We start from the raw sequence: 25,994 nt of genomic DNA on the forward strand, positions 1-25,994 counted from the left end.
CCGGCACGGAGCGCCCAGGCCTCCCTCCCTGCCCCGGCTGCCGACCGCGGAGGGCGGGGGCGGGTCCCCGAGCCGCCGCCTCACGGCGAAGCAGCGGGGCGGAGCCACGCGGCAGAACGCAGGGAGCGGTGGCTCCGAGCTGCCCTGCCGGCCGCACGGGCGCCGTGAAACCGCTCCGGCGCGGCAGGCAGCGACGCGGAGCCCAGCGGGGCGCCGGCAGTTGTCACGCACCGCCCGCAGCTGCGGCGGGAAACCGCCCGCCGCGCCACAGCGCCCCGCCTGCCGGCGCGGGGCTTCCCCCGCACGACGCCCGGCAGCGCCGCGCCCCCCGCCCGCAGCGGGGCTCGGCAGGACCCCGCCCTCCGCCGCCCGCCCCTCGCGCTGGGCGGGGCCTCGCTCTGGGCCGCGCGAAGCCCGCCCCGCAGCGTCCCGCGGCGGCGTCTGAGTGACGGCCCGAGCGGCCAATGGGCTGCCGCGGGCCGACGCCCCCTCGCTGCGCGGCGGGGAGGCGGGGCTTCCGCCGCGGCCGCCGGGCGGAGGTGAGCGCCATGGAGGCGGCCTAGGCGCGGCCGTGGGCTCTGCGCGCCGGGCCCGCAGGTGAGGGGGGTGGGGGGCGGCCGCCGGCCCCCTCCCGGGCCCTTCCCGGGCCCTTCCCGGCGCCGCGGCCGCCGGGCCGCTTGCGGAGCCGTCGGTCGGTTGCGCAGCGCTTATTGCCTCCGCCCCGGCCGCCCGCTGCGGTGTCGAGCGGCCGGGCGGGGCCGCCGCCCGCCCCGGCTCCCGGGCTTCCCGCGGACACCCGCAGTGGGGCCGGGTGAGCGGGGGGAGGCCGCTGCGGCCCCGCGCGCTCCGGGCCCGGCTGCCGCCGAGGGGACGGTGGCGCTGGGCAGGCCGCGGGCGGGGCGCGGCGCGCAGCGGGAGGGCGAAAGGCACCGGAGGGGAGCGGGAGCGGGAGCGGGCCGCGCCTCCCCGGCCCTGCCGCGCCGAGTTCCGTTTTGCGCGGGGGCTGGGTTCTGCGGGCAGGCCTCGGACGCGGGGGATGGAGGTCAGCGACGATGCGGTGGCGCCGGGACACGGGAAGCCGCAGGCAGCGAGGTGTTCGGGGTGCCCGTGAAAGCTGTCGCTGGTACTCGGGTGACTTTGTGCTGGGCCCCCGGAATTTCGGAGGTGCGCTTCATGGGCTGTGTTTTGGCGTGGCAGCCCCGGCTGCCCTAGTGCTGAGTTTGTTGTGGGACGGAGTTTTTATCGTCTTTGTTTGATGCTTGTAATAGCTTTAGGCTTCGTAGTCCCGTTTGATACTGAAATATAACTTCATTCTGGAAAATACAGATGTGAAAAATATATATATTTTTTTCCATGAAAGCGGAACAGCTGTTTTCTTGAGAGCTGAAGCATGAGCATAAGCACGTGGACAAGGAATTGATGTTTGTCGTGTTTTGCTGTGAAGTAAATTTTGAGTTGACTGAAAAATACACTTTGGAATAGTTGATGTTTGTATGCATTTGATGAAGCTTGGTTTAAGGGTAGTTGTTGAAAGCTCTGAATATTCCTGTCTGCTCTGTGTCCCAAAACAAGCAGTTTCTTCATGTTCTCTGTCATATGTTTACTTCCAAGGCTTGTTTATGTTGGTGGATATGAGACCAGTATTTTGACAGGATGCAGGGACTGTATCTAGAAGAACCTTTTTCCCTCAGGTTATATATTCTGATATGGGAATGGGTGTATTGGTGTTTAAAAACTGCTGTTCTTAATGCAGTGAAATCTTGAGATGAGAAGTGCTGTTATGCTCTACTTGGGTAAAAAGCTTAATCAGAAATTTGTTTTGCTGCCCTATCTTCAAGGGAAACGCCTTGTCTGAGGTATTCTAGGTTCATGTAGTTACTTAAGGTTGTCTTGCTGCCCTCAACACATTCCCCTCCTCAGTTCTGAGCTGAGGTTCCTGTTCTGTCCTGTGACGGTGGTGTGCAACTGCTCAGCCATAGTTTTGTGAGTTCTGGGATGCAACGTGGTAGGGGGAAAAAAACAAAAGCAGTCTCAGATGCCAAGAGTAGCTCAGAGAACCCTGTCAATAGTCTGGAAAATGTTTACAGATGTAAAGTGCTCAAGATTAATGCAGAAGTTTAACCTCATTTGTTTTGTTTACAACATAATCTTTAGTTACATACACCTGTATTTCGCTGTGCTATAAGCTACCTTGTTCAATTAAGTGTCTAGTCTATAAATGAACCACGGAATTTCAGGAGTTGTAGGGCTTTATTGATTGTATTTGAGGCAATAGTTCTTGGGTATGTTTGTGTGGAACTGGTGGAGAAGGTTGCATGTGCATGTTTTTTGCATGAACAACTTAGTCTGGTATTTTGTAACAGCACTTATTATTTTAATGCGTTTTGTGCATTTTAAGGTATGTACTGAATTTATTGATTATAATACTGCAATAGTTTTAAGTGTTACTTCTGTCATATTTAAAAAAGATGGCTTTTTTTGGATGGGTGCCCTTCAGTTTCACTGATGTTCTGGTTGTTAGGAATGACATGTAAGAGAAACTGGTAAATCTTAATTTAGAAATAAAAATTCACAGATTTTGTAATTTATGACAACTTCCTGTGACTGTAACTTCTGTTCTCCTAACAGGTTGAAGGTTTCCCAAAGTATCACATGTTTAAATGACGAAGTGAGAATCATAAGAGTTGTTTTCAAAAATAACAACTACTCATTCCCTTCCAATAGTAATAATGCATTTTAATTCATTATTAAATCAAATTCGTTATTGAAGTCAACACAGCCATGATTTTCAGAATGAGCTATTTTCAGTATGATGAAATTCACGTAAAACTATATAAAAAGCCTCACTTGGAAGGTTTTCAGCAATGATGTAAACAATTTGGGCAACCTAGTTTAATTATTTGTGAAGTACTTTGAATTCTGCTAATAAAACTAGCTAGAGGAGATCCAGATGTTCTGATAATGCTAATATTAAGCACATGCAATTTACTTTTATAACTTCTCTGAATTTCTGTTGTAACTGGTATAGCTGTACTGTATCCAGCGTATTTGCTGTCATTTTGTGTAAGGTTTGTACCACTCCTTTCGTTTTGTCATTTCAAGTAATTTCTTACTTTGCTAGAAGTGCTAGAGAGACTTAGACATCAGCAGACCAATGTAGCACTCAATTGTTGTTTTGTAATCTGAAGGAGGTCTGCTGGATCACATGGCTTTTGTTTTGTGTGTTGGAATCTTGAATGTTTTTTTTGTTTGTTTGTTTGTTTTACTTCATTACATTTAAATGTGAGCCTTTGCAAGGGGAATAATGTGTTCCGTACTTCTGTGTTCTAAAGAGATTGCCTGCATGTGATCACGTTGTAGTTAACTCCAAGAGGAATTGAAAGTTCCTTGCTAAACAGCTGATCAGGGTCTGTTGTAAGACTGGTTGATCACCGTAGCAACACTACATAAAGAAATTGTCAGGTGTAACTTGCCAGTGGAGAACGTGGGTCCCAATCTTTGGTGTCAAGTTGTGAATTTGCAGGGAAGGGCATTTAGAAGCGTAAGCTCAGGGCTCAGTTCCTCACTGCTTCTTCTGGTTCTCAGTGACTACTGTGTTCTCATGGGGCTATTTCTGATGTCAGATTTTTGGGGAATTAATGATGATCAGGCCGTACACACCTGTCTTCTTGTATCCTAGGTTAATGAGTGGAAGTCTGTTGTGGGAAGGTAATTCTCCATTATTTGTCCTTATGCTGAAGAGGTTTTTTGTTGCTGTAAAGACGGTCCTCTTCAAAGACTGAAAAAGTATTTAAGTGCTAAAACGTTGCCTCCCTCCGTTAGTAGCTTTGTTCGGAATATGTTTTCAGTGTGAGAGAGTTCTGTCATTCTTTCTGAATATCCTGTCCAGCAGACGATGTGTCAGTTGTTCAGTTGGATCATAATGTGGAATCCCATTGAGAATTTACTCTGTTTGTGTGCTTGTAGTTGTCCTTCTGAAGAAGTCAGACTCGTGCAGTCAGATTGTAAGAGGATGAGACACAGAAATGCACAGTCTCTTACGTTCTGTAGCTGGAAGTGTTGCTGCTACATGGCCTAGGTTATAGTGTAGTTAAAATACGTTCTTTTATAATCCAAATCTAGCAAAGTCAGTTGTTCATAACGCTTTAAAAATGCTTATGCAGGTGAGGCTTTATTTTTGTGAGTCATTGGTACAGAACGTGTTATGCTGGCACTTTGGTGAAATGGTGCATTGATGATGAGTTCAGTTTTAACAAAATAAAGTTGATACTTGCAAATGTTGCTGATTTGTTCCATGTTACTCACATTTCTGTTTTTGTGAGGTTAATGTGAAGTGGTAATTTCAATTACTTCAGTAAGGGTGCATGTACTGTTGCTCATACAAGGAAGGCTTTCAGGCCCTTAACTTGTACTTTTAATATTTTTATGGAAGAAATCTATTTGTATGAAAAAGGAAAAATATCAAAATGGTTGCTTTACTTCTTAATGCTTTTCCTTGCTTTTTTTTTCCTTTTGATTAATGATAAATCAGATGCTTTAAAGAAAGGTTTCTGTTAGTAAACACGCCCTTCAGTTTCCAAAGGGACAAGTTGTTGCTTTTTGCTTGTTTTTTTTTTTTTTTTTTTTTTATCAACAAAGCAAAAATAACTTTCTTACAATGTCACTAGCTTATGAAAAGCATACAAGAATGCTTTAGAGAATGTCTTCCTTTTTTTTAAAAGGTTTCAAAAACACACACTTTACAGGAGACTGAATCAAACTGAACTCTGTTGCTGTCCAGATCATGAATCATATTTAAACATTCATGCATTTTGCTGAAGTTAATAGAATTAGTTGCTGTTTGTTACCTGCTGGTATTACACTGGTTTTGCAAGTGTTTATTTAGAATAAATGTTTTTAGTAGAATCACTCCAGGCACATGAGAAACTTTGCTGATTTGGGTTTATGTTAGAGGAAGCAAAGATTAAAATGAAGAATGTCTAAGGATGATTAACAACTTGAGAAGTTCATTCCTGTATACGGCTTCCATTGCCATAAGCTGCCTAACCCTTGTTGAAGTGTTACTATAACTTTTGTGTTCTTTGCATGTATCCCCATAGAGGTTACATGCCCTTAGCAAAAGGGATTTCTCTCTCTAAAACAATCATCTAAATTAAAGCTTACTTGTCTCTCAAAAGTAAATGTAGAATAACTGTTTGCATAGTTTAGAAGAAATTGTAGTTGAGACCAATAAAATGACAGAGGAAAATATTTGCTATATGTCTTAACTCTTTTTGTTGTTGTTGCAGGTATTAAAATATGCTGTTGTCAATAGGAATGCTGATGTTGTCTGCCACTCAGATATACACTATTTTGACTGTTCAGTTATTTGCTTTCCTGAATCTTTTACCAGTGGAGGCAGATATTTTAGCAGTAAGTATAAGAAAGTTTTTCTACATAGATGAAATCTCTGTAGAACTGAATCTTCTTCAAAACTATTCTATTAAGGAATTAGTACTGTAAATTTGATAACAGGTTGTTTAGAATAGAGTTGCTTTAATGCTTTAGCTTAATACAAAAATAGAATACGTTTTCAAATGAATTAACAGATGTTGTGTGCTCTGATAACATGTGAAAGCACTCCTTAAATGACTTTAAGGGAATTCCACTATGAACAGGTATTCTGTGGCATGTTATAAATCTCTTAAATGAATTCCATGCATATTTGATTTAGATGACGTCCACACCTAAACTTAAGTTGCTATCTTGTAGGGTAACCATATACAAATAAAGTAATAAATAAATAAATAAATTCTTCCCATGGTTAGTTTTATGTATGGCTATGCTGGACGTGTTGACAGTAAAGTTTTTGTGTATGCAGCACCTAGAGACATGTATTTTAAAGTAACTTAATTTCTGTGACAACTAAATTTTATATTAGTAGAGTTTTAAACAATCTTTGTGATGTAAGGCTGATAACAGTAAGGCAGTATAGTGACCGTAGTGGTAAAAGTGGTAAAAAAAATTGGCAACGTTCATTGCCAATGTAAAATATCTTGTATAACTTCCTCCAAAAAAGTACATGTATTTGTAGGATTGTGCTCAAGCCGCTGAAATAATTATATCGTGAACGGTTAAATATTGCTGAGTCAGTAAAGAATTAATAAAACTTAACAACTGATACGCATTCAACTCATTGTATAATTAACTTTTTTGAGAAATTAACTTTTTAAAAAACTTATAATGAATGCGTATTTTAGCATACGTACAGTTTCAGCTTTTTATTGTATGGATTCTCCATTGAGTAGCCAACTCGTGTTGCTACAAAAGGTGTCACGAGGAAGCGGGAAAAAGCATCCCCAGATTTAAGGTCTTTACGGCATTCCACTATTTGGAAATGAAAGCACACTGTTAATATAAAACAAAACTGTAGATCTAGTTTTCTGTTACTAACCTAAATAGATACCAGGGCATTGAGAGGGGATAACAACATATGGAGTTTTTTATTTGCCTACAATAAGCTACTTGGTAAAAGCTGTTTGTCCTTCTCTGTATACAGGTCAATTTAAAAGGGGAATAAAAAAAAAAAATCAGTTTTTTCTTAAAGTTCTTTTATTCTATTCTGCAACTATGGTGTTATTGGAGTTGTAGACAGTAGAAAGAGATTTATCATACAGGGTTATTATTTACTAAATAACTTCTTGCTTTGACAACTACATAAGAATGATGTTGTTGTGTGAATGGAAGATCAGTGGAAGAAGTAATTCTGTGACTTCATTGACATGGTTCCACAAGGTCCTATGTCTGATAAATGTTTTCAATTTAAAAAAATGATATTGTTTACTTGTATTTATACTTGTATATTTCCCTTTTGTTGCAAACCTGAATTTTCTTCGAAATTTATTTCTCTTAGTATAACTTTGAAAATGGAACCCAGACCTTTGATGATCTACCTGCCAGGTTTGGCTACAGACTACCAGCAGAAGGCCTGAAGGTATTTTATACAACTAAAACACACGATCCCATAGCCTGTTCTTTGTGTCTACTGTACTTAATAGATCTCAAATGCAGTAAGATGTGTTGATGAATAAAATTCAAAGAAGGGAAATCAAGGTGAAATGGGAAAGGACTACTTATAAATAAGATTGAACAAATGTAGCATTATAGGCAACAATGTAAAAGCATGTTCTGCTTTTTCTGGATGGCTAAGGTAGTAACCATTCATATCTTCTGGTGACAGTAGTAAATGACTGGTGTAAAGACAAACTCACTTTTATCTGAGTTAAATAAAACAGGAGATAGCAAATAATTTATTTTTTAAAAAAAGTATGTGGTGATGCTGTAAGCTGTTAAGCTAGAAAAGTGTTTACTAGCTAGATGAATATCAATTCAGTTATAGTCTGCATGTCTTCTTAGGTAAGTTTGTTGCTGAGAGTTTGTAGCTCAAGTATTTTGTCAAATACTGGTGTACTATGTTGAATTCAAGGAAGAAAAAAGACAACATACGCTGCATTTTTCTCCATGCCTTACTTAAATGGAAATGATGTTGGTATTTGCAGAATTTCATACTTCTGTGAATCTTTCAACTGTAGCAAATTTCATGAGCTCTAGGCTTTGCATATCATGGTAAATCAGCTATTTTGTTTACTAATTTAGTGTTAATAGTTGATTTCACACATTAAAATACTGTGGACAGTAGTTCCACAGTATTAACGCAAGAGTAGTTCCTTTTTATAGTGGATTGTAGCGCATAGTCTGAGTTAACAACTTCAGATGATAAAATTGGGAAAAAATGTATTTTCTTCTTAGCTAATTCTTTGCAGAAACAAAATTTCTCATAAAAATAAGTAGGGATGTTGCAGAAATTTTGTTATGATAGGACTGATTTGATAGTAAGAATTTATTTAGCTGTTGTATGAAAATGTATGTTTTTCTTTCCGTCAGCTGTTTTGTTAAGCCAAAGAAATGAAGCTGACAATATCCTGTTACTGTTTTTCAGGGATTCCTAATAAATTCAAAACCAGAGAATGCTTGTGAGCCTATAGCCCCCCCTCCGCTGAAAGACAACTCAACCAGTGTTTTTATTGTGTTAATTCGAAGGCTTGAGTGCAACTTTGATACCAAGGTAAGGTGTTTTTTTATTTTTTTCTTCTTCTTCCAAGGACTTTAAGAATTGTGCTTAGAAATCCCTCTCTGCCAGCAGGGTAGATATTTTATGGAGTCACAGTTGGTTGATGGGGAGAGGAGACAGTGCGCTGCCTGGCAGAAACAGGCAGACATAAACAAGTGGCAGGATGAGAATGATATTCGGTACAACAGCTAGATGTTATATTGTAAAGTATTGTACAAACTTTGATCTGCAGCTGAAGTAGAGTGTTTGCTTTTATTTTAAAAATACGAAATTAGAATGATTTGCATTTGGCTGTAATACATGATTTTCTTATGAATGAACCTGATGTATGGGGCGACAAAGTATGCTTTAAGAAAAAGAGATTTTCAATTTGTTGTTGATTGACTTTCATGAACTAAAAGGAGATTCAATCATACCTCCTGTTAGGTAATAGAAGAATAGCATATAATTATATGAGTGTAATAATTATCTGATTTTGTTTTGAAATGTGGTGGTTGTTTTCTAAGTGAAAATGTAACTTTGCTAATGTTGATAACATCCTGAAAGTCCACTTGTCTTACAAAGGACAGAGCAGTTACTGAGGCAGCATTTTGAAGCAGTATTCTTTCTAATAAGTACTCTGTATGGCTTACAGGTTTTAAATGCACAGAGAGCTGGATACAAGGCAGCTATAGTTCACAATGTTGATTCTGATGACCTCATAAGCATGGGATCCAACGACAGTAAGTACAGGTATCACTTCTTCTCTCCTGTTTGAAAATCATTTCTCCCACCAGAGCAAACAGTATTAAAATCTGTATAAAGTATTATGGTGGACTATGACTAAAACAACAGTAACAACAGCAAAAGCCAACAAAAAACACTTAACCTAAAGAAAACAAACAAGCAAACAAAACCACAAAAGCACACATACAGCAAACAAAAACTGCCCCAAACCCCAAATCCTCCTGCATTTAATGCTTTAAAATGGGAGTTCTTTGTATAAGAACATACATGTATACTTGTGTATTAAACGTAGCGTTGAGTTTGTATGTTCTCTGTGTCTTTGGTTTACCTTTAATTTGAATTTATGAGATAGATTTGTATGATTGATGTGGAAGATAGCAAATGTATTGTTAATTATTTGTTTTAACTATTAAGTAGAAATACAGGGGAAAAATACTCTTTTGGAAGTAAATGAAACTTCAAAATATGACTACTTAATGGTTTGTGGTTCCATTTTGCTATTGAACTGCAGAGTGCATTTTTCTGTTCCTTTGAACAAATGGATTCTTTTATTTCTTATGAATACTCCTTTGGAAATGAAATCTGCTTCTGTGGAGATACTCAAAACTTGCCTGGATGCCATACTGTGCAATGTGCTGTAGGTAATCCTGCTTGGCAGGAGGGTTGGACTAGATGATCTTCCAAGGTCTCTTCCAACCTTGGCCATTCTGTAATGCATATCGCATGTATGTATTATTTCAGTTTTTCATTTGTAGAAAGAATTCAAAGATCAATGTGCCATTTTCTGATTTATTCTGATGCTAGCTGTTCTGACTTTATCCTTCTTCGAGTGGTTATGTTCAAAGCATCTTGCAATCTAGTCAAAATAATGATTTTGCTTTATGGTATGTTTTTTGTCTATAACACTCTTATGACTTTCTCTGTGGAGTTTCTTTATTATGTCTAGTGTCTTCAGGTTTCTGAATATGGAGCAAGAACATGAATGAGAACAAAAAAAAATCAAAGTAGAAACACCATAGAGTGAACTAGAACATTAACTTTCATCAAAATAAGTGGAAGATGAGTAGCCCAGTCAGCTGTGTGGAAGTAGTTCTAATGAGTTCCCAACCCACATAAAACTTATTTTCAGGGTTCACTATGAAGTCAAACATAGAGCAAGTTCACAATAAATACAAATTGGGGTAGTGTGAAGTGACATTAAGCCATGCATGCTTTTGCATTGGGGAACCAGAATGCTTCGATACGAACTTAGGATGCTTTTGACCCTGAAATGTGAAGCATAAGTGAGAGGTGCAAAATCAACACAAATTGAAGCCAAGGAAAAAAAAATCTAGAATGTGGTATTTTTCTTTCAATGGTTTTCATTTCAGTTGCATCTTTTGGGTTTATTTTTGCCCACATTAGTAACTGGGAAGGGGAGAGAAGACAGTTCCCTACAGTTTCTTGAGACTGAGGTAAAGATAGGGGATTTGTTTGTTCTTTTCTTTCTGCTTTTTGACCTTTCCAGGGTGTTCATTCATTTTTAGGGTGAAAAGAAGGGAAGAAAGATTGATTAAAATTTACTGTACCAGATCGTAAGTTCACAGAAATTCTGGAAATCAGTGAAGCTATGTGATTTTATCAAGTCTCTAAGTAAGAATTGATGTTCTGGTTAAACTTACTGTAATGATACCTCTTTTTGTCAGAGTATGTATTCTATGTTCCCTTTGTAATAGTATGCTCCCTTTGTAAGGTAATATTCTGTAATGAATTTTGATTTCTATACCTGCAATAAAGCTCATAGATACTCAGTAGGAAAAATAGTACCACTTTACTATATGACGTAAAGTAGTAGCATGCATGTGCATCAGTCTGTAACTAAATTAAAATATATCTTTATGTTGTGATAGTGTCACGTTGTTCAAATCTTACATTGAGTGCCCTTACAGTGCCTGTGTAATACTGTTTTTCATCCCTTTTTTATACAGTTGAAATTTTAAAGAAGATTGACATTCCTTCTGTCTTCATTGGAGAGGCATCAGCAAATTCTCTTAAGGAAGAATTTACTTATGAAAAGGGGTAAGTTATCCCCCCACATGCAGTCATGTTATTCTTTGGATTAATAGCTTATTTGAAATAAATATCAAAAGGAGGCAATGAGTTGTGATAACAGAGGCTGTGGATATTCTAGGTGAAACCTTGTGCCTGTAGAAGTAAATGACTTGATTTGCTGCTGATTTCACTGAATCTATAGTTTTACCTTCTGTTCTGTTAATGTGTACCTTAAGCACCCACTTGTTTATAAACATTTTAGTAGAGAGGATAAACTGTGACTATGAAATAAAAGTTCTTGGAACTGTCTACTGTCATTTGTGACTGCAGTGGTATTTGATTTCATACCAAAGATGAAATCAGTCCAATTTTTGTTTTTAATTTTTTTTTGAAGAATATGTACTGAGTGCTGCTTATTGACCCCTTTCTTCCTGAATACTACTTTGATGAGCTTTTTGATATATTTGACCTTATTATTGCATTATCAAAGGATACTGTGTTTTGGATATTTTCTTTGAAGAAATGCCATGTAAAGCTAAATACAACGTTTCAAGTTCTCTTACATTTCCAGTTTTCTGCTTGCTGCGCTTCAGTCTTGTAAACTAGCAGAAAATTTCAATTTAAACTAACTCAGGATGTGAAAGTACCTTAGAAGCTACTTGGATTTGAGTGAGTCTGGGAAAAATGGGGAATCACAGTGAAATTACTCAGCCATTCTGTACTGCTCAGGGGTTGAAGGAAATGAACAGCCAAGTTAGATGAACCTTGCAGGGACCCTGGCCTCTTTTGAGGGAACCCTGAATCCTGTTAAAAAGTAACATGAACAGAACTTTTGTTTGTGGATTACATGGACTAAAGAAACCTTCAGGTTTCTAGCTGCACTGAAAAAGCTACAGGCCTGCCACAGGGTTGCTGAACAGTATATGGTATCCAATTTCCTTTTTAGATTGGAAGTACGTATAGATAGAGATTTTGTATTGGAGGTACTTCTATCCCTTGGTTTTATCTGAAGGCATTGTTCATGAGAGAAACAGCATTGGTATTTATTTAGTATTGTGGGAGAACAAGGGATGATTAAAAGAAATACTATTTATTTTTGTTATTTATATAATTTTGCAATTGTAATAAGTTTATGCTGTTATGCATTTTTTCTGGCTGCCTAAGTTGTAAGAAAGATGTATTGACATTGTTTACTGGTCACTAGTATTTCAAAAATTTTAGAAGGATGTTTAAAAGATCAGATTTAATTAAGTTTTAGTTTCTAGAGTATCAGCTACTAGCCTTTCAGGATCAATTTGTGAATATGCTCATGTTGAAGTATGAGAAATGCCAATTTAATATTAAAAACAGTAGTTTTACTGTGAGGATGTTTGAGTGCAGGAACAGATCGCCAAAGAGAAGTGGTAGAGTCTCCGTCCTTGGAAATGCTCAAAACCCAACTGGACACAGTCCTAGGCAACCTGCTATACCTGACCCTACTTTAACGGTGGGGCTGGACCAGATGATCTCTGGAGGTCCCTTAAAATCTCAACTATTTTTGATTGTGTGAAATTTCTTTAGGTCTTAAAAAGGTAGTTTTTTTCTAAGGTGAAGTAAATATCCTGTAATTTCCAGACTAGTACCACGTTTTTTTTACTCCCTGATCCTTCTTCTCTCTTCACTGTTTACAGAATCACAGTCTCATTGAGGTTGGGAGGGACCTTTGGAGGTCATCTAGTCCAACCTCCTTGCTTGGGCAGGGCCACCTAGAGCAGGTTGTCCAGGGCCATGTCCAAGATGGCTTGTGGATATCTCCAAGTAGAGAGGTCCTCATGAGGCTACATAGAGATGGCCCCTGTCCAGCCTATGCAGGTGTCTCTGGATGGCAGCACAACCATCTATCTGGCAGATCTGTTCGTACTTCCAGTTTCTGCAGGCTTGCTGAGAGTACACTTTGCCCCATCATCCAGATGATAAATGAAGATGTTGTGCTCAACTGGACTCATTATTGACCCCTGGAGTGTGGAGCTAGTTAGTGGCCTCCAACTCGACTTCATGCAGTGTCATAAGAATGACTTGAACAAATCTTGGTGTTAATTGTTCTAGAGTATGCTCATAGTCCTTCAGAGGCTAATGGTGGTAATTCTACAGCAGCTCTGTGAACCTGAACAGATGGTGACATTTTAAAATGTAATATCTGATAGGAGAACCATACATTATAAAGGTTATCATTGATGATTATGAGCCATATAATTTTCATGTTCTGTTTCTGCTGTTTCTCTTTATTTTTTCTGTTGTAACAAAATCTGGTTATCTCTGAGTAATGCAGTCTGGTGAAGGAGTACACAGTTGCTTTTCTATCTTGTACAAAGTGAAACAGTTATTTTGTATTGTGTAGCCATTTAAAATGCATGAAAGCAAACTTTAATACAAAATTTTGATCTTTAAATAGGTGAAATTGTAGATAAATTTATGTGAATTGAGCCACAGTTTGAACTATTTCTGCATACATAATTTTCTGAGTGAAGTGCAGAAGCCTTCAGCATCTACCTATATTTGAAGAGTAACTCAGGATTTTGCAACTGGGGCAAAATATGCTAAAACCTTGAATTATGGAGTTATCTGTCAAATCTGAAAGATTCAACACCTTTTCATCTAGGCACTGTACCATGTTCATTTTTGGCAGTCTTAGAAGAAAATTAATTATCTGAGAGCAATGGGCAGAAAACTTTCTTTCCTGCAAGAGGGTTACCTTAATATTTATCATATGTTTCTCCTTTTATTTTCATATAACATTAATTATGTTAGTCTAGCCAATGCTCTAAAAATTACAGAGGTTTTTGTGAGTATGCGTATTACAGACCTAAGGGCTCAATCAATTGTAAGAATACAATATGTTAGTTTCCTAAGCAAGTTAGTTTGAGCAAGTTAAGTGCTTATCTTTTTATTAAATAAATATCTTGAAAGCATGTTGGACACAATGCAGTCATTAAACTATTGATAAGACAGAATTGTATATCTTAATCTATTCTTTCTGTAGCATTCTAATGTATCTATATAAGCACTGAAATGGAGAAATTCATTGGTTGATAGCTTGAGTTTAAATGGCTGTCAGTTTAAACATTTTCAGTGTTTAACTTTTCTCTGACTTAAAGTGCATTTCTGCTCTGGAAGAGACACAGAAAAAAGGGATTATTGATTTCCCTGGTGCTCTCCATTGCATTCCTTGCTCAGAAATGTAGAAAGTGAATAGAATTTGGGCATCTTTCTGAGTACATAGGTATTCATAGTATAAAGTTACTGAAGCTTTTCTTCATCATCCTTAATTGGTAATTTTCTGTGCAAGGTGAATTTGCAGGTTGCATTTGAGACTAGTCCATAAGGCTGCGTGACTGTTTGCACTGCTCTTTTCTGCTTTTGGGTTTAAAACTTTCACATGTTGTCATGATGTTTTTATTAAAAAATAATATACCTTGAATAGAATGGAAAAGATATATTTCGTATTAGTCTAATGATCTTGCTTTTTCAGGTCTCTGATGTCCTTCCAGTAACTTAATTGTAACAACTAGGCTGTATTATAAGTAGATACCTTGCTGGTGAAACTGCTTGATAAGAAACTATTGTGACTCCATATGAGTAGTAGTAATAGAATTGCTAACATTTGTATCCATTGTACATTCTCAGGTGTTTGACTGTTTGTGCCAACAGAATAATAATGGGAATTTACTTCCTTATGTATCAATAAATGCTAGTATTCAGATATCTGGTTGCCAGCTATCTGAACATCAAATTATCTGAGAAGACTTTTGGTTGCTGTACTGTAATTTACTGACTCTCCAGAGGAAAAGGGTTTGTGTTTTACAATGCCTCGTGAGTTGAGACCAAACCTGCAGTGTAATCCAAAATGTAAAGAATTTCTTTTGAACATTTAGTATTGCTATGAGGGTGGTGAGGCAACTGGAACATGTTGTCCAGAGAAGTTGTAGGTGCCGCATCCCTTTAAGTGTCTAAGGCCAGGTTGGATAGGGCTTGGGCAACCTGGTCTAGCGGAAGATGTCCCTGCCTGTGGCAGGGGGATTAGAATTAGATGATCTTTAAGGTCCCTTCCAACTCAAACCATTTTATCATTCTCTGACGATTCTATGAAATAAGAATGATCACAGTATCTGTTGATAATTGGGTTATATTTTCTCATTCTGCTGTCAACAAAGCTATGAGGTTATTTTGCTGGTTGCTTTAGTTTTATCTATGATTGAATTCATTAAGTAGTTTTAACTCAAAAAAGTGTTCTAAGAAAGTATAAACTCAATGATAAAATAATCTATGTAAATATAAGCTGAATTCTTTGTTGTACATAGGTGGACATTCCTTTAGTGTGTTTTGTGATGAACTTTTGTCTTTCATTGCATTTATTCTTTAATTCACTGTTCATTAAATTCTAACCTGTTTTAGAAACTGTTCTCTCTTTCTTTCTACAGTGGCCATGTTGTGTTGATCCCAGAGTTCAGTCTTCCTTTGGAATACTACTTAATCCCTTTTCTAATAATAGTAGGGATCTGCCTTATTCTCATTGTCATATTTATGGTAAGTTTCTTCTTTTAATAATATCTTTTCTCACAAATAAATCATCATAGAGTGGTCACCTACTGAAGTTAAATAAAGGAACAACAAAAGCTTTGTGTACTGTATATACCAATACTGTGCTTACCTGTCTGTAATCCTTTATTTTTCTCAGTACAATAAATAAAGACACAAACTTGTGGCAAAGGGATGTCAGGAGTCTCTAGGATGTTCTATCCAGCATAGAACTACTTCCAGAGAACTGTCCTTCCTGGTACTCTACCACTGCATAAGTTCTTCCCTTTTCATTCTATAAAGAGCAACCTGTGGTCTTGTACATTGAGAATGTGTCCCACTCCACCAACCTTGCATTTCTTGATGTTGATCCCACTGTTCTACAATGCAAGTCTCGCGCTGTTTTTTTTTTATCACAGGTATAGTAGTCAGACAGCAAGCTCACAATTTATTATAGTATTTTGCACATATCTTACAGCATATATATTATGTGTAGGGTTGGGGACGTTTCCTATAAAAGGTAAAAGAACATAGCTGTGTATTATTTCAGAATACTTTGCACCCCACTTCTTGGAATTTCTGCTGATCTGACTTAATCATGAATTTACCTTTTGATAAAAATGAAGTAATGTGTCAACTGCTGCGTAAAACTTCTTGAAATGTTTCTCTCTGTGCTAGTGTTGTTTCTGCTGTCAGTTATGTATTTAATTAAAAATTCTGGGCACATTAGGCACAAGCAGAATTACAGCAGCTTTGTGGAACCAGCATAGAGACATTATCTACTAGAGAAAATGTAAAATCTACCAATATTTTGTCTGACCTTCTGGTGATAACCTTGATCATTCTTCATTGTCCCAGTTAGTTAGGAGAAAGTATAGCCCTGTCTTTGTATTCTGAAGGTCAACAGATTGAGGGTTGGAGAGATGGTAGTTAGAAAGGAAGGGCAGACACCAGGGATAATGTTCTGTGAACATCTGTTGTTTTGATACCATTAGAATTCTGACTTGAGCTGCACTAGCTGTCTGCTTACAGTGCACCTGAGTTATAAATTCAATCAAGATACTGGTTATCAAAGGAATGGAATGAAGAAGAGTATCAAAGTATCTTATCAAAATACTGTGAAGCACTGATCCATCATTTTCCAAAATGATACTAATTACAAAATGAAGAGTCAGTAAGAATACTTATGGGACTTCGTGTTTCAAGAGAGATTTAGATTATATTTAAAGAAAAAAGTGAAGGAGGGGGGACATATGAGAACTGTAGTCATGAGGAGTGGCAGCTTGACTTTTCTCATATGCACCATTGTGGAAACTCAGGAATAAGAGAGATTTGTTTTACTCTCAAGGTATTTCTTCATATTTTATTTCATTTTTTTTAAAACCAGTTCAGCTGCTTTTGTTTTTAGGTGATGATAAATCAGTTGCAAAAAAAAATAACCTAATGCACTCCAGAGCTGTCATCTTCCCATCAGAAAATGGACTAAATTTTACACTGCTTTGCACCAATCACATTACCAAGGAACAAAAGCTACGTAACAAACACAAGGCTGATCCATCTGAAAGGTCACCTCTCTTTAGAATTGCAAATGCTTTTCCCTTACTGTGAAAATAGCAGTTGTCTGCATCAGAAGTGGCAGTAAAAGTGTTACAGGAGTGAGATAAATAAATTTCTATAGTGTTTGTCTTTAGGGCAAATAAGGAGTAAGTGAGCCATAAATACAGATTATTTTAATTTTGCCTTTTAAGAGCTTTTTTTCATCTGCATGCTACTACTCTGAATTAAAACAATTTTTCATTTAATGTGATTTTGAAAGTTGTACTTTACTGATAGTTCTTCTCTCTATATATATTTAGAATTTCTGTATGTGCAATCTAAAGGAAAGAAACCAGTGCTAGATAGGATTGGCTATGAGAAGGAAATAAATATTTGGTGAGGAAAATCAGAGGCTCTTAAACCTGTTTCTAATTTTCTTGCTTGTCCACTGTGAGGAAACTAAATAAAAAAGGGGGGCAGGGGAATGTCTGTAAAGTGTGATTAAAAATCTATTTTTCTAAATACAGAATTTGTGAAATATTTTCCAGTTAAAAGACTCTAAGAGACCTGAATTTCTCTTCTGTTAGTATCAACGGGTAGTCAGTGCTGAAAATGAACGGTCCTTTCCATGTCTTAGAACCATATTATAAACGAAAAACAGACAGGAACCAGGAGAATATTATCTTGTATGTCTGCAAGTCAGGGCTGCCTGTACAGAATCACAGAATTGTCTAGGTTGGAAGAGACCTCCAAGATCACCTAGTCCAACCTCTGACCTAACACTTTGTATTTGGGACAGGTATTCGGATGTTTTTGAAAATAGATTATATAAGCTGTGTAGATGGATTTTGATATTTCAAACTTATAATAAACTGTGAGGGAAAAAAAGGGGAAGAGGTAATTGAAAGTGTTTTCGAGAGTGTACTGTATTATTTACAAATGTATACTGACCCTACATGCAATGTGAAATAACATCCTGTATGCTGAAAGGTTGAACAATATGCAAGTGTATTGAAATATTGAAATACTTTTCAAAGTAGACTTAATAAAAGCACCCCTTAGGTGTTCCCATGTGAAAAATACTTTGGTTGAAACCTGTTATGGAATCTCAAAAATAATCTTACTCAATTCATTTACTTAATGCAGACAGTGAACTTGATCTCAGGGAGATTTCAGGTAGGATCTTGTCCATGTTCACTTGTGGTTTCTGCCCCATTTCTTTTCAGGAAGTTTTGTTTTTAACTAAGAAATCAATGCAAAACTATCTCATTGTTAGTAAGTGAATTATACCGGAAAGACTGCAGTCTGTATGTGTAATTCATCATGTAGGTGAGGTAAAAAGAACCTGAGTGAACAGATTAGTTCCAAATATGCTTAAAAATGAAGGACAGGTATGATGCAGAAGGATAAATAAGTTATTTGTTCTCCCCTTCTCCCTCCCAAGAGTACCTTTATACTTAACTGTCTTTTTTTAAATCTTTTGTGAAAGCACAACAATGCCTTTCAGGGATTCCTAAAGTGAGAGAGATTAATGCTGTTTATGATGTTAATACTCACTTGGTGTTTACCTTATCCACAGTGTGGTCAAGTGTGTAGTACCTCTCTAATTTTCAAAAGACTGGTCAGTGTGTATGCATAGGTTAAGGCCACTTTGCTGTATTTGAAAAAAAAAAAAATAAAATCATTGTGTTAGGACTAGAAACCGAATGGAAATAGGCTTAAGGACTATAAAGAAAATGGAAAACAGAATCTTTAGTATGGTTGAAGACAGCAAGTGACATGGCTTGAAGTAAACCCCTTCCCTGCTTCCCAGGCTACTTGTGATACTATGAAAACAGTTCTTATAATAATTATTTTTGAAGAAAAATTCTTTTCTATAATTACTCTTTTCAAATAATCTTCAAAAAGAGCTGTAATAATCTAAAACTGCCGTAAGTAAAACCTGTCAAGCTTAATGGATTGTGTTTTGCCCTGAAATGTGCCATCTATATGTGGACCTCAGAAGGGGATCACAGCAATGGCTATTATTTTATGTATTGAGAACATTCTTATTTTTTTCTTCCCTTTCCTAAAAAGATTGCGTGTCACTTCAGTTTCAAGTGCTGTGGTAATCAAGAATGTTCTTTAGGCTTGTTTGGCTTCATCCTTGAGTCCATACTCGAGAAAAGGGAAGCGGTGGTTCAGCTTGAGCCACAGTTCCCTTTTAACTAACTTACAATGAAGGCTCATAAACAGAAACTTTTACAGTTCTTCTATTGTTTTAAGTTACTGTTCACATTGTCTAACATCTGTTTCCAGATCACAAAATTTGTGCAAGACAGACACAGAGCAAGAAGGAATCGGCTTAGGAAGGATCAGCTTAAGAAACTTCCTGTACATAAATTTAAGAAAGGCAAGTGTATTGTTCTTTGTCTAATTAGAACCCACTGTTATAATACCAAATATCTCTAAATGGAGGGGTTTTGGAAATAATTTTGAGTATGCTTGAAATAATAGAGTTTGAATAGAAAGCACACACAAAAAAGTGTTTTGACCCTGCTCTCACTCAAAGTGGAGTTCTAACATTTTGTCACAGAAGCAGAGTGGACATCATATGCAGAGTGTGGGTAAAAAAATGAAAACATTGCTTAAAATGTCAAAAACTCATTACAGAAATTCCCCCAAACTTCTTTGCAGCTCTGTCATTAACAGTGATGACAACAGTCACTGTAGTGTATCATACCTATAATTTGTCTGGACTTAGATAAATACTAATGGCATGTATGTTGCCTGATGTGGCAGAGATTATAAAAGCAAAGGTATCTTGTGGGTATAATTTACCTGCTTATCTGGAGTGTTCCCGTCATTGACTCACAGGGCTTCTATGAAGGTGAGAGTGATTGAAATCGAGCGCCAAAATATTTGTTGTTGTGATTCTTTTTAATAATTTTTTGTATGCAATATCTAATGACGAGATCAGAAATAAAGCTGTAGCAAGTTAATTTATTGAATGAAATAAAAAAAAAAAACTGCACCGAGACCACCTCTATTGCAGTCTGCTTCTTAAGAGTAGAAACAATCTTTCTTCTCCATTTTGATTTTTAAATGTTACCATCGTATCATCCAATTGTTCATTCATAAAAACTGTTACAAGAACTAATGCTGGAAAGACTACTAAATTGAAATGATTGATTACTACAAGTCCTCGGAGATTTGTTGAGGTATGAATACCGTGTTAGGGGACATGCTTGGATTCAAGGATAGAACCACTTACCAGTCTTTGCCCTTGATAAAGACAGCCTACATTATTAATAATATTGCTCTCTGTGCAAAACAGATGTTCAGTTTGAGTGGATACAGTTTTTGTGCAATGTTAGTCAACCTTATTTCAAGGAAACAAACAAAACACTTTGTCCTTTGCAGGGTTGACCAAATTGCTATGGATACAAAATTAACTTGAAAAAAATAATTATCTTGAGCCAATACAGTTAATATTATTTTTGCTTTCTTTTAGTGATTCCATGTGAAATCTAATTGAAATAAAAATACAAAGTGGGAGAATGTTCGGGGGGACAACACCAATGCATGGCTTTGAGAAAGCCAGTTAATGCATTTTTCAGTTAATCATACGCATGTATGCACCTGTAATTACTATCTCGACATTACATGAGTGAGCAAGTGCACGAAGACACCTTATTTGTTGTTTTCCATATTCTTCTACCTCTTTCCCCTTGCTGAATCTTACACAAAATCAATTGTTAGGAGCTCAGTCAGTCATCCTAAAGCAAACCTGTCTTTGACTATCCAGCTATTCGTTGCATTTAGTAGCTTATGCAAAGCAGAACGATAAGCGTGTTTTATTTCAGAGCTTCTGCACTAGGCCTATGACATGACTAGCAATACTTTCTTTTTTGCTGATTTCAGTAGGCTTTAGATAAGACACTTTACATTTCTATACTATGTAGAGTCCAGTAACAAAAATGGCATTGACTCATTGACTGTCTTTGCATAGAAGTAGCTTTTTTTCCTTTTTTTTTAACCTCATAAATATGTGTCATCTATGCAGTAGCTTCTGTGCAGTTCTAGTCAATGAGCCTCTCACCTTTGAGTAATCCCACAGAATGCAATGCATGCTGTGTCCAAAATCTACTTTTTACACTGAAGGTGTTTTGTGGCAGTTGCGGTTCTTCCCTACCAAAAGGACTACATTTTGGCCATATAAAAGTTAATGGGAGTTGATACACTTTGTGATGTTCTTACAACAAAAGTGAACCTAGGGGAAAAAAAAAAAAGAAACCCGTATAATATTCCTATAATTTCATCATTAGGAAACCCGAATACTCTGAAGAATATTAGTGTAGAAATAATATAGGTTAGAAATGTTGTGAGTTGGTATGTATTGTAGAATACAACTTATTTTCAGAAATATATTATTTCCAAACTACTTTAACTTTATACTAAAATGAAATTTAGGCCAAGAATGAAAAGATTTTAGATCTTACCAGCAATGAAATGATAGTGTAACCATTCACACCAGCAGAATAGAAGGTATTGTAAGAAGATAGACTGCTGGAAAAGAAAGAGATATGCAGACATACTATTAAGAAATTAAAAACTCATTAAGTTAGTTTTCCTACATTCAGTGTCAAAGGTTAGGATCCTAAATGTGTGATAAAGTATCCAGAATGTTGGAGTTGCTATGTCTATGAGACTTAGTGGAGCTGTTTGGTTAAGTGCTTAAATATGAAATGAACTTAATGGCAGGCAATCGGCTGCCCAAAGTTGTATACATGTATATGCGCGGGGGGGAAGCCCCATGCGTGACAAATAATAGGCTGTAGGAGTACATATAATTTTAAGCAAAGACGTTTTTAAGTGTGATGGATATTGAATTTTTATGTATATACATCTATATGAAGGTTGATGCATACGATTGAGAAATAATGGGTAGTAGTGGTATGTGAATGTCTTTTAAAAATCTGCTCCAGAGTATGCATGGTTCTGCAGTTTACTAGTTATTCCTAAGCTTTTTTTTTTTTTTTCTGGAAATGGGATTATAACTGATCTAATTACTGTTCGTTACTGACCCATCTGCCTAACTGCATAGTGCAGTGTAGGTTTAATAGACAAAACAAGTCCTAAGGTCTGCTAGAGTCTTGGCAGAGTTTTTTCTGGTGTTGTTTTTTTTTTCATTTTAAATTGTTCATAAGTGTACAACTATGTTGTACAACTATTGTTCATAAGTGTACAACTATGTATCCAGATGGATAATTCTGTTTCTGAAAACACTGTGTTTGTGTCAAGTAAAAGAGAATTTTGCTGACTGAAGATGTTCCACTTGCTTTATCTAAGCAAGATACTTCATTTTATGTTGTACTTTACATCTTATTATGTAAAACCTTACATTCTTTGAGAGGCACATAGTCATGGAGGTAAAAATAACTTGGAAACTAATTAACTAATTTAGTTAACATAGTGTTAACTAATTTAGTAGTAGAGGCTCCAAGATGCACAGAGAAATCCTATGAGTCTCAGAGCGCTGGGGAGGGCTGGCAGTTCTGGTCTTTGCTACTGTGTAGGCTTGTCTTTCTGCCCCAAGCCAGGATGAGAGCAAGAATCAGCACATTAGTTAATTTCTCTAGGAACTTGTTGGGGAAATGGAGCAGGTGGACTGCACCTGATGGAATCCGGTGGATGCAGATGAAGCAGTTGCGTAGAGGACCTGTTCAGATCTGGTGTGCAATTGAAAGATGGGACCCAGATGTTGGGATGGGGTAGGCCTTGAGTACAAGCCCATGGCAAGAATCAGGAAAATGTTGCAGTTAGCCAAGGCGGTGTCAGATAGTTTCATGGCCTCTGTATTTGAGAAGTTCAGCATAGTCCTTCCTGAGAAAACTTTTTTTTTTTTTTAACTGGCCTGAAAGTGGATGCTTTACCACTGTGTCTTTATTAATAAGAATGAGAGAATATTACAATAATTGTGCTTCACACAGTTGAAAATATTTTTATTAACCTGAATGGAAAGTGAATATAGTCCTAATAAGTAAAGAAATATAGCAAAGTCAACAGTATAGCTTCAAAGATAGTATAGCCCATTGCAAGGGCAGGGAGGAACAATAGTTTCTTCATCCCATGAAACCAACAGAGAACCTATATGCATGTGTTTGTCTGTTGCAAATTTTTTATAGTTAAACATATTCTCAATTATGTGCTGTAGGAGATGAATACGATGTATGTGCCATTTGTCTGGATGAATATGAGGATGGAGACAAGCTCAGAATCCTTCCATGTTCTCATGGTAAGCAGCTGTATTTTAGGTCTGGTATTTTCATTAAAATAGCTATCAAAAACACCATGCCTAGAAATTGCAGTTGAATATGTTTATTGACAAATCTATAAATTTTTTTCATTTGCTAATATCCCTGAGCACATACACAAATTGGGAAAAGAGTAAACTTTTTTTTTTTTCTTTTTAAAAGGAAAAAAGGCTAGCATTACCACTTTGCATTTTTCTTTGGATATGCATATGGAAAAAATAAAATAAAAATCTGGGCTTGACACTGTCCCCTAAATGTCTGTTTTTAATAGGGAAGTACATTTCAGAGTTCCCTTTTACATAAAACTAAGCTTTTACTTTCTCCAAGACAATTAATCCATAAAACTTAATTTAGTTGATTACTAGTGACATAGACAATGTGGATGAATGGGTATAGTCTGTCCTGTAGCCTGAAGCTATACAAATTATTGCCTTGACTGCACTTGAAAGCCAGTGTTGATGATTTTATCAAACATGGCCCATTGCAGGGCTGCTCTCAGATTGATTCAACAGAGGAAATGGGTATTTACTGCAGTATTTGTCATAGTGTTAACGGTCAATAATTAGGTCCTAGATCCTAATCTATTAGGTGTTTTGTACATAAGGATATACAGTCTACATGCCAACAAACTTTTAAGTAAAATTCTCAATATGAGTTAAATTCTAAGATATTTATGTTAATTAAAACAAAAACAATTTAGCAGGTTTAATTGTCCTTTTGCCTTAGATAATAACGTACTTGTATTTTGTTTTCTAACAGCATATCACTGCAAGTGTGTGGACCCCTGGCTGACAAAAACAAAAAAAACATGTCCCGTTTGTAAGCAGAAAGTGGTCCCTTCTCAGGGAGACTCTGACTCTGAAACAGACAGTAGTCAAGAAGAAAATGAAGTATCTGAAAATACCCCCTTGCTTAGACCATTAGCCTCAGTTAGTACTCAGTCCTTCGGGGCTTTGTCAGAATCTCACTCCCATCAGAACATGACAGAGTCCTCAGAATATGAGGAAGATGACAATGACAATATTGATAGCAGTGATGCAGAAAATGGAATAAATGAAGAAAGTATAGTGGTTCAACTACAGCCCAATGATGAAAGGGATTATAGAGTGACAAATATTGTTTGAGACTACTATTGATTAATAGTGTATGAACAAAAGAGTTCTTAAGGTCATACTTCACAAACATTTACGTAGGTAATACATTTTAATTTGTAATCCATCTGGTTTCTTCAATAGCGGTTCATGTAGTAGTACTATGGTTTAATCATTACAAATAGATTTATTTTTGATTCAGGTATTCAGTCACGTGTTCTTTAACAGTTTAACTGGATTTCACAATGCTAATGAATAATGTTAATAGTTTATATAACTAGAAATATTACACAGACTACTTTAAATGTCAGTGTCTGTTGAAATGGGATTTAGCTGGAAATAATTTTCATCCTTTTTGTAGCTACAGCTGGGTCATACCAATAGCAATATTTATTATGTGTATGGTATGTGTTAACCCTTAAGCCCAACAAAAACTGTATTTGCATGTTTGTATAGAGTTTGCCTAAAAGCTGTCACCACTACTGAAAAAAAAAGGTAGAACAGATCAATATTCTGTATGTTGATGTATCAAAACGAAGCAGAAGAAATTCCACTTTTATCTCAAAGCACTGATTCCAAATAATCCTTTGGAGTTTGCCACTCTAGTTGAGTTTAAGCAGTCCTGTTGAGCAGTTCGTAGGATAAGGAAACTTAGAATATATATATGTTTAGTTTTAAGTGGTTCACAAGGTAAGATTCATCTGTAACATGTTAATTTAGCTTTGTTTGCTACTATGATGTAATCTGGTTTTCAGTGATGATGTGGGAGCTGGGGAGAGGGTGACTAAAACAGGGAAGGTTTTGTTCCACATAGAATTTTAGGTAAGTATTCTATTGATCCTCAAGTCATACACCTCTTACTAAAGAGCATTTTGTGCTACATTAATCTGCTAAATTATGTATATATAAAAAAAAAAATTTCCTTTCAAATACCTGATTTGAAAACAAGTGCTTATAACTATTAAACAGAACTCAGTACTTACCAGTGTATCATGAAAAAAGTAAATTATATATAATACCTCTGTAACTATGTAGAAAGTAACAGCACATGTATAATCAAAATGCAGAGATTTTTTTTATATGGCCTTGAATAAGGAAAGCTTGACAGAATGTTAATAAATGTTTTCCACTTTACGTATCAAAAGGATTTTATTTAACTTACGCCTTACATTCATTGTGTACTTACACATTTATTACCATGTAAGGTTAAAGAATTTTTAAAGATCCAGAACATGGAATTGTGAACATCCCTTAGTAACATTAACCTTTGTTGTACTGTGTATCACAGTACAAATCTTATACTGATCAACACTATGCAGTGGAACTAAGCTACATCGTAAACAGTTTTTGTTCATTTAGTTTGATGAGAAGCTTGAAACAGTCCAGGTCTATACATGTAATCTATATGGGGGAAATAAGGCCAGAGTACTATTCATTTTTCCTGTCTGCTGTGCCAACACCTTTACAGCTGAAGACTAAGTGTTTGTGTTCTGAAAGTCAGAAAGTGCCAAATTCTGGGCTGAGGAGATTACAGGTGAGGTGTTCCCATTTGTTATTTCTGACTTAATGTGCAGTGCAGCTACATACCCTCCTTCCTTACACCTGGTAGTGGAAATCAATTCTCTTGAACTGGTGAACAGCAAAGAGGGT

At 37.2% G+C, this 25,994-nt stretch overlaps 1 protein-coding gene across 2 annotated transcripts; it reads left to right on the forward strand.

Annotated features, from left to right (window-relative positions):
• The first annotated feature begins 398 nt into the window (after positions 1–398).
• On the forward strand, positions 399–25,478 carry RNF13 (ring finger protein 13). 2 transcript variants are annotated; one of them, XM_027464738.3, is made up of 10 exons: positions 399–539; positions 5,289–5,412; positions 6,893–6,973; positions 7,979–8,104; positions 8,745–8,832; positions 10,804–10,894; positions 15,325–15,430; positions 19,256–19,349; positions 23,154–23,234; positions 24,013–25,478. In XM_027464738.3, the coding sequence occupies exons 2-10, from the start codon at positions 5,299–5,301 to the stop codon at positions 24,375–24,377; spliced, it is 1,146 nt and encodes a 381-aa protein (XP_027320539.1). In that variant the 5' UTR covers positions 399–539; positions 5,289–5,298; the 3' UTR covers positions 24,378–25,478. The 2 variants fall into 2 exon arrangements, with proteins under 2 accessions (XP_027320539.1, XP_027320537.1); XM_027464736.3 differs by having other exon boundaries at positions 476–597.
• Positions 25,479–25,994: the final 516 nt, after the last annotated feature.

Source organism: Anas platyrhynchos, chromosome 9, assembly GCF_047663525.1.
Source record: "Anas platyrhynchos isolate ZD024472 breed Pekin duck chromosome 9, IASCAAS_PekinDuck_T2T, whole genome shotgun sequence".
Classification (NCBI taxonomy): Eukaryota; Metazoa; Chordata; class Aves; order Anseriformes; family Anatidae; genus Anas; species Anas platyrhynchos.

Coding starts and splice junctions, on each gene's coding strand:
- RNF13 (XM_027464738.3), top strand. CDS start 5,299: ATGCTGTTGTCAATAGGAATGCTGATGTTGTCTGCCACTCAGATATAC. Junction 8,833..10,803: donor AAGCATGGGATCCAACGACA/GTAAGTACAGGT, acceptor TTTTTTATACAG/TTGAAATTTTAAAGAAGATT. Junction 19,350..23,153: donor TGTACATAAATTTAAGAAAG/GCAAGTGTATTG, acceptor TATGTGCTGTAG/GAGATGAATACGATGTATGT.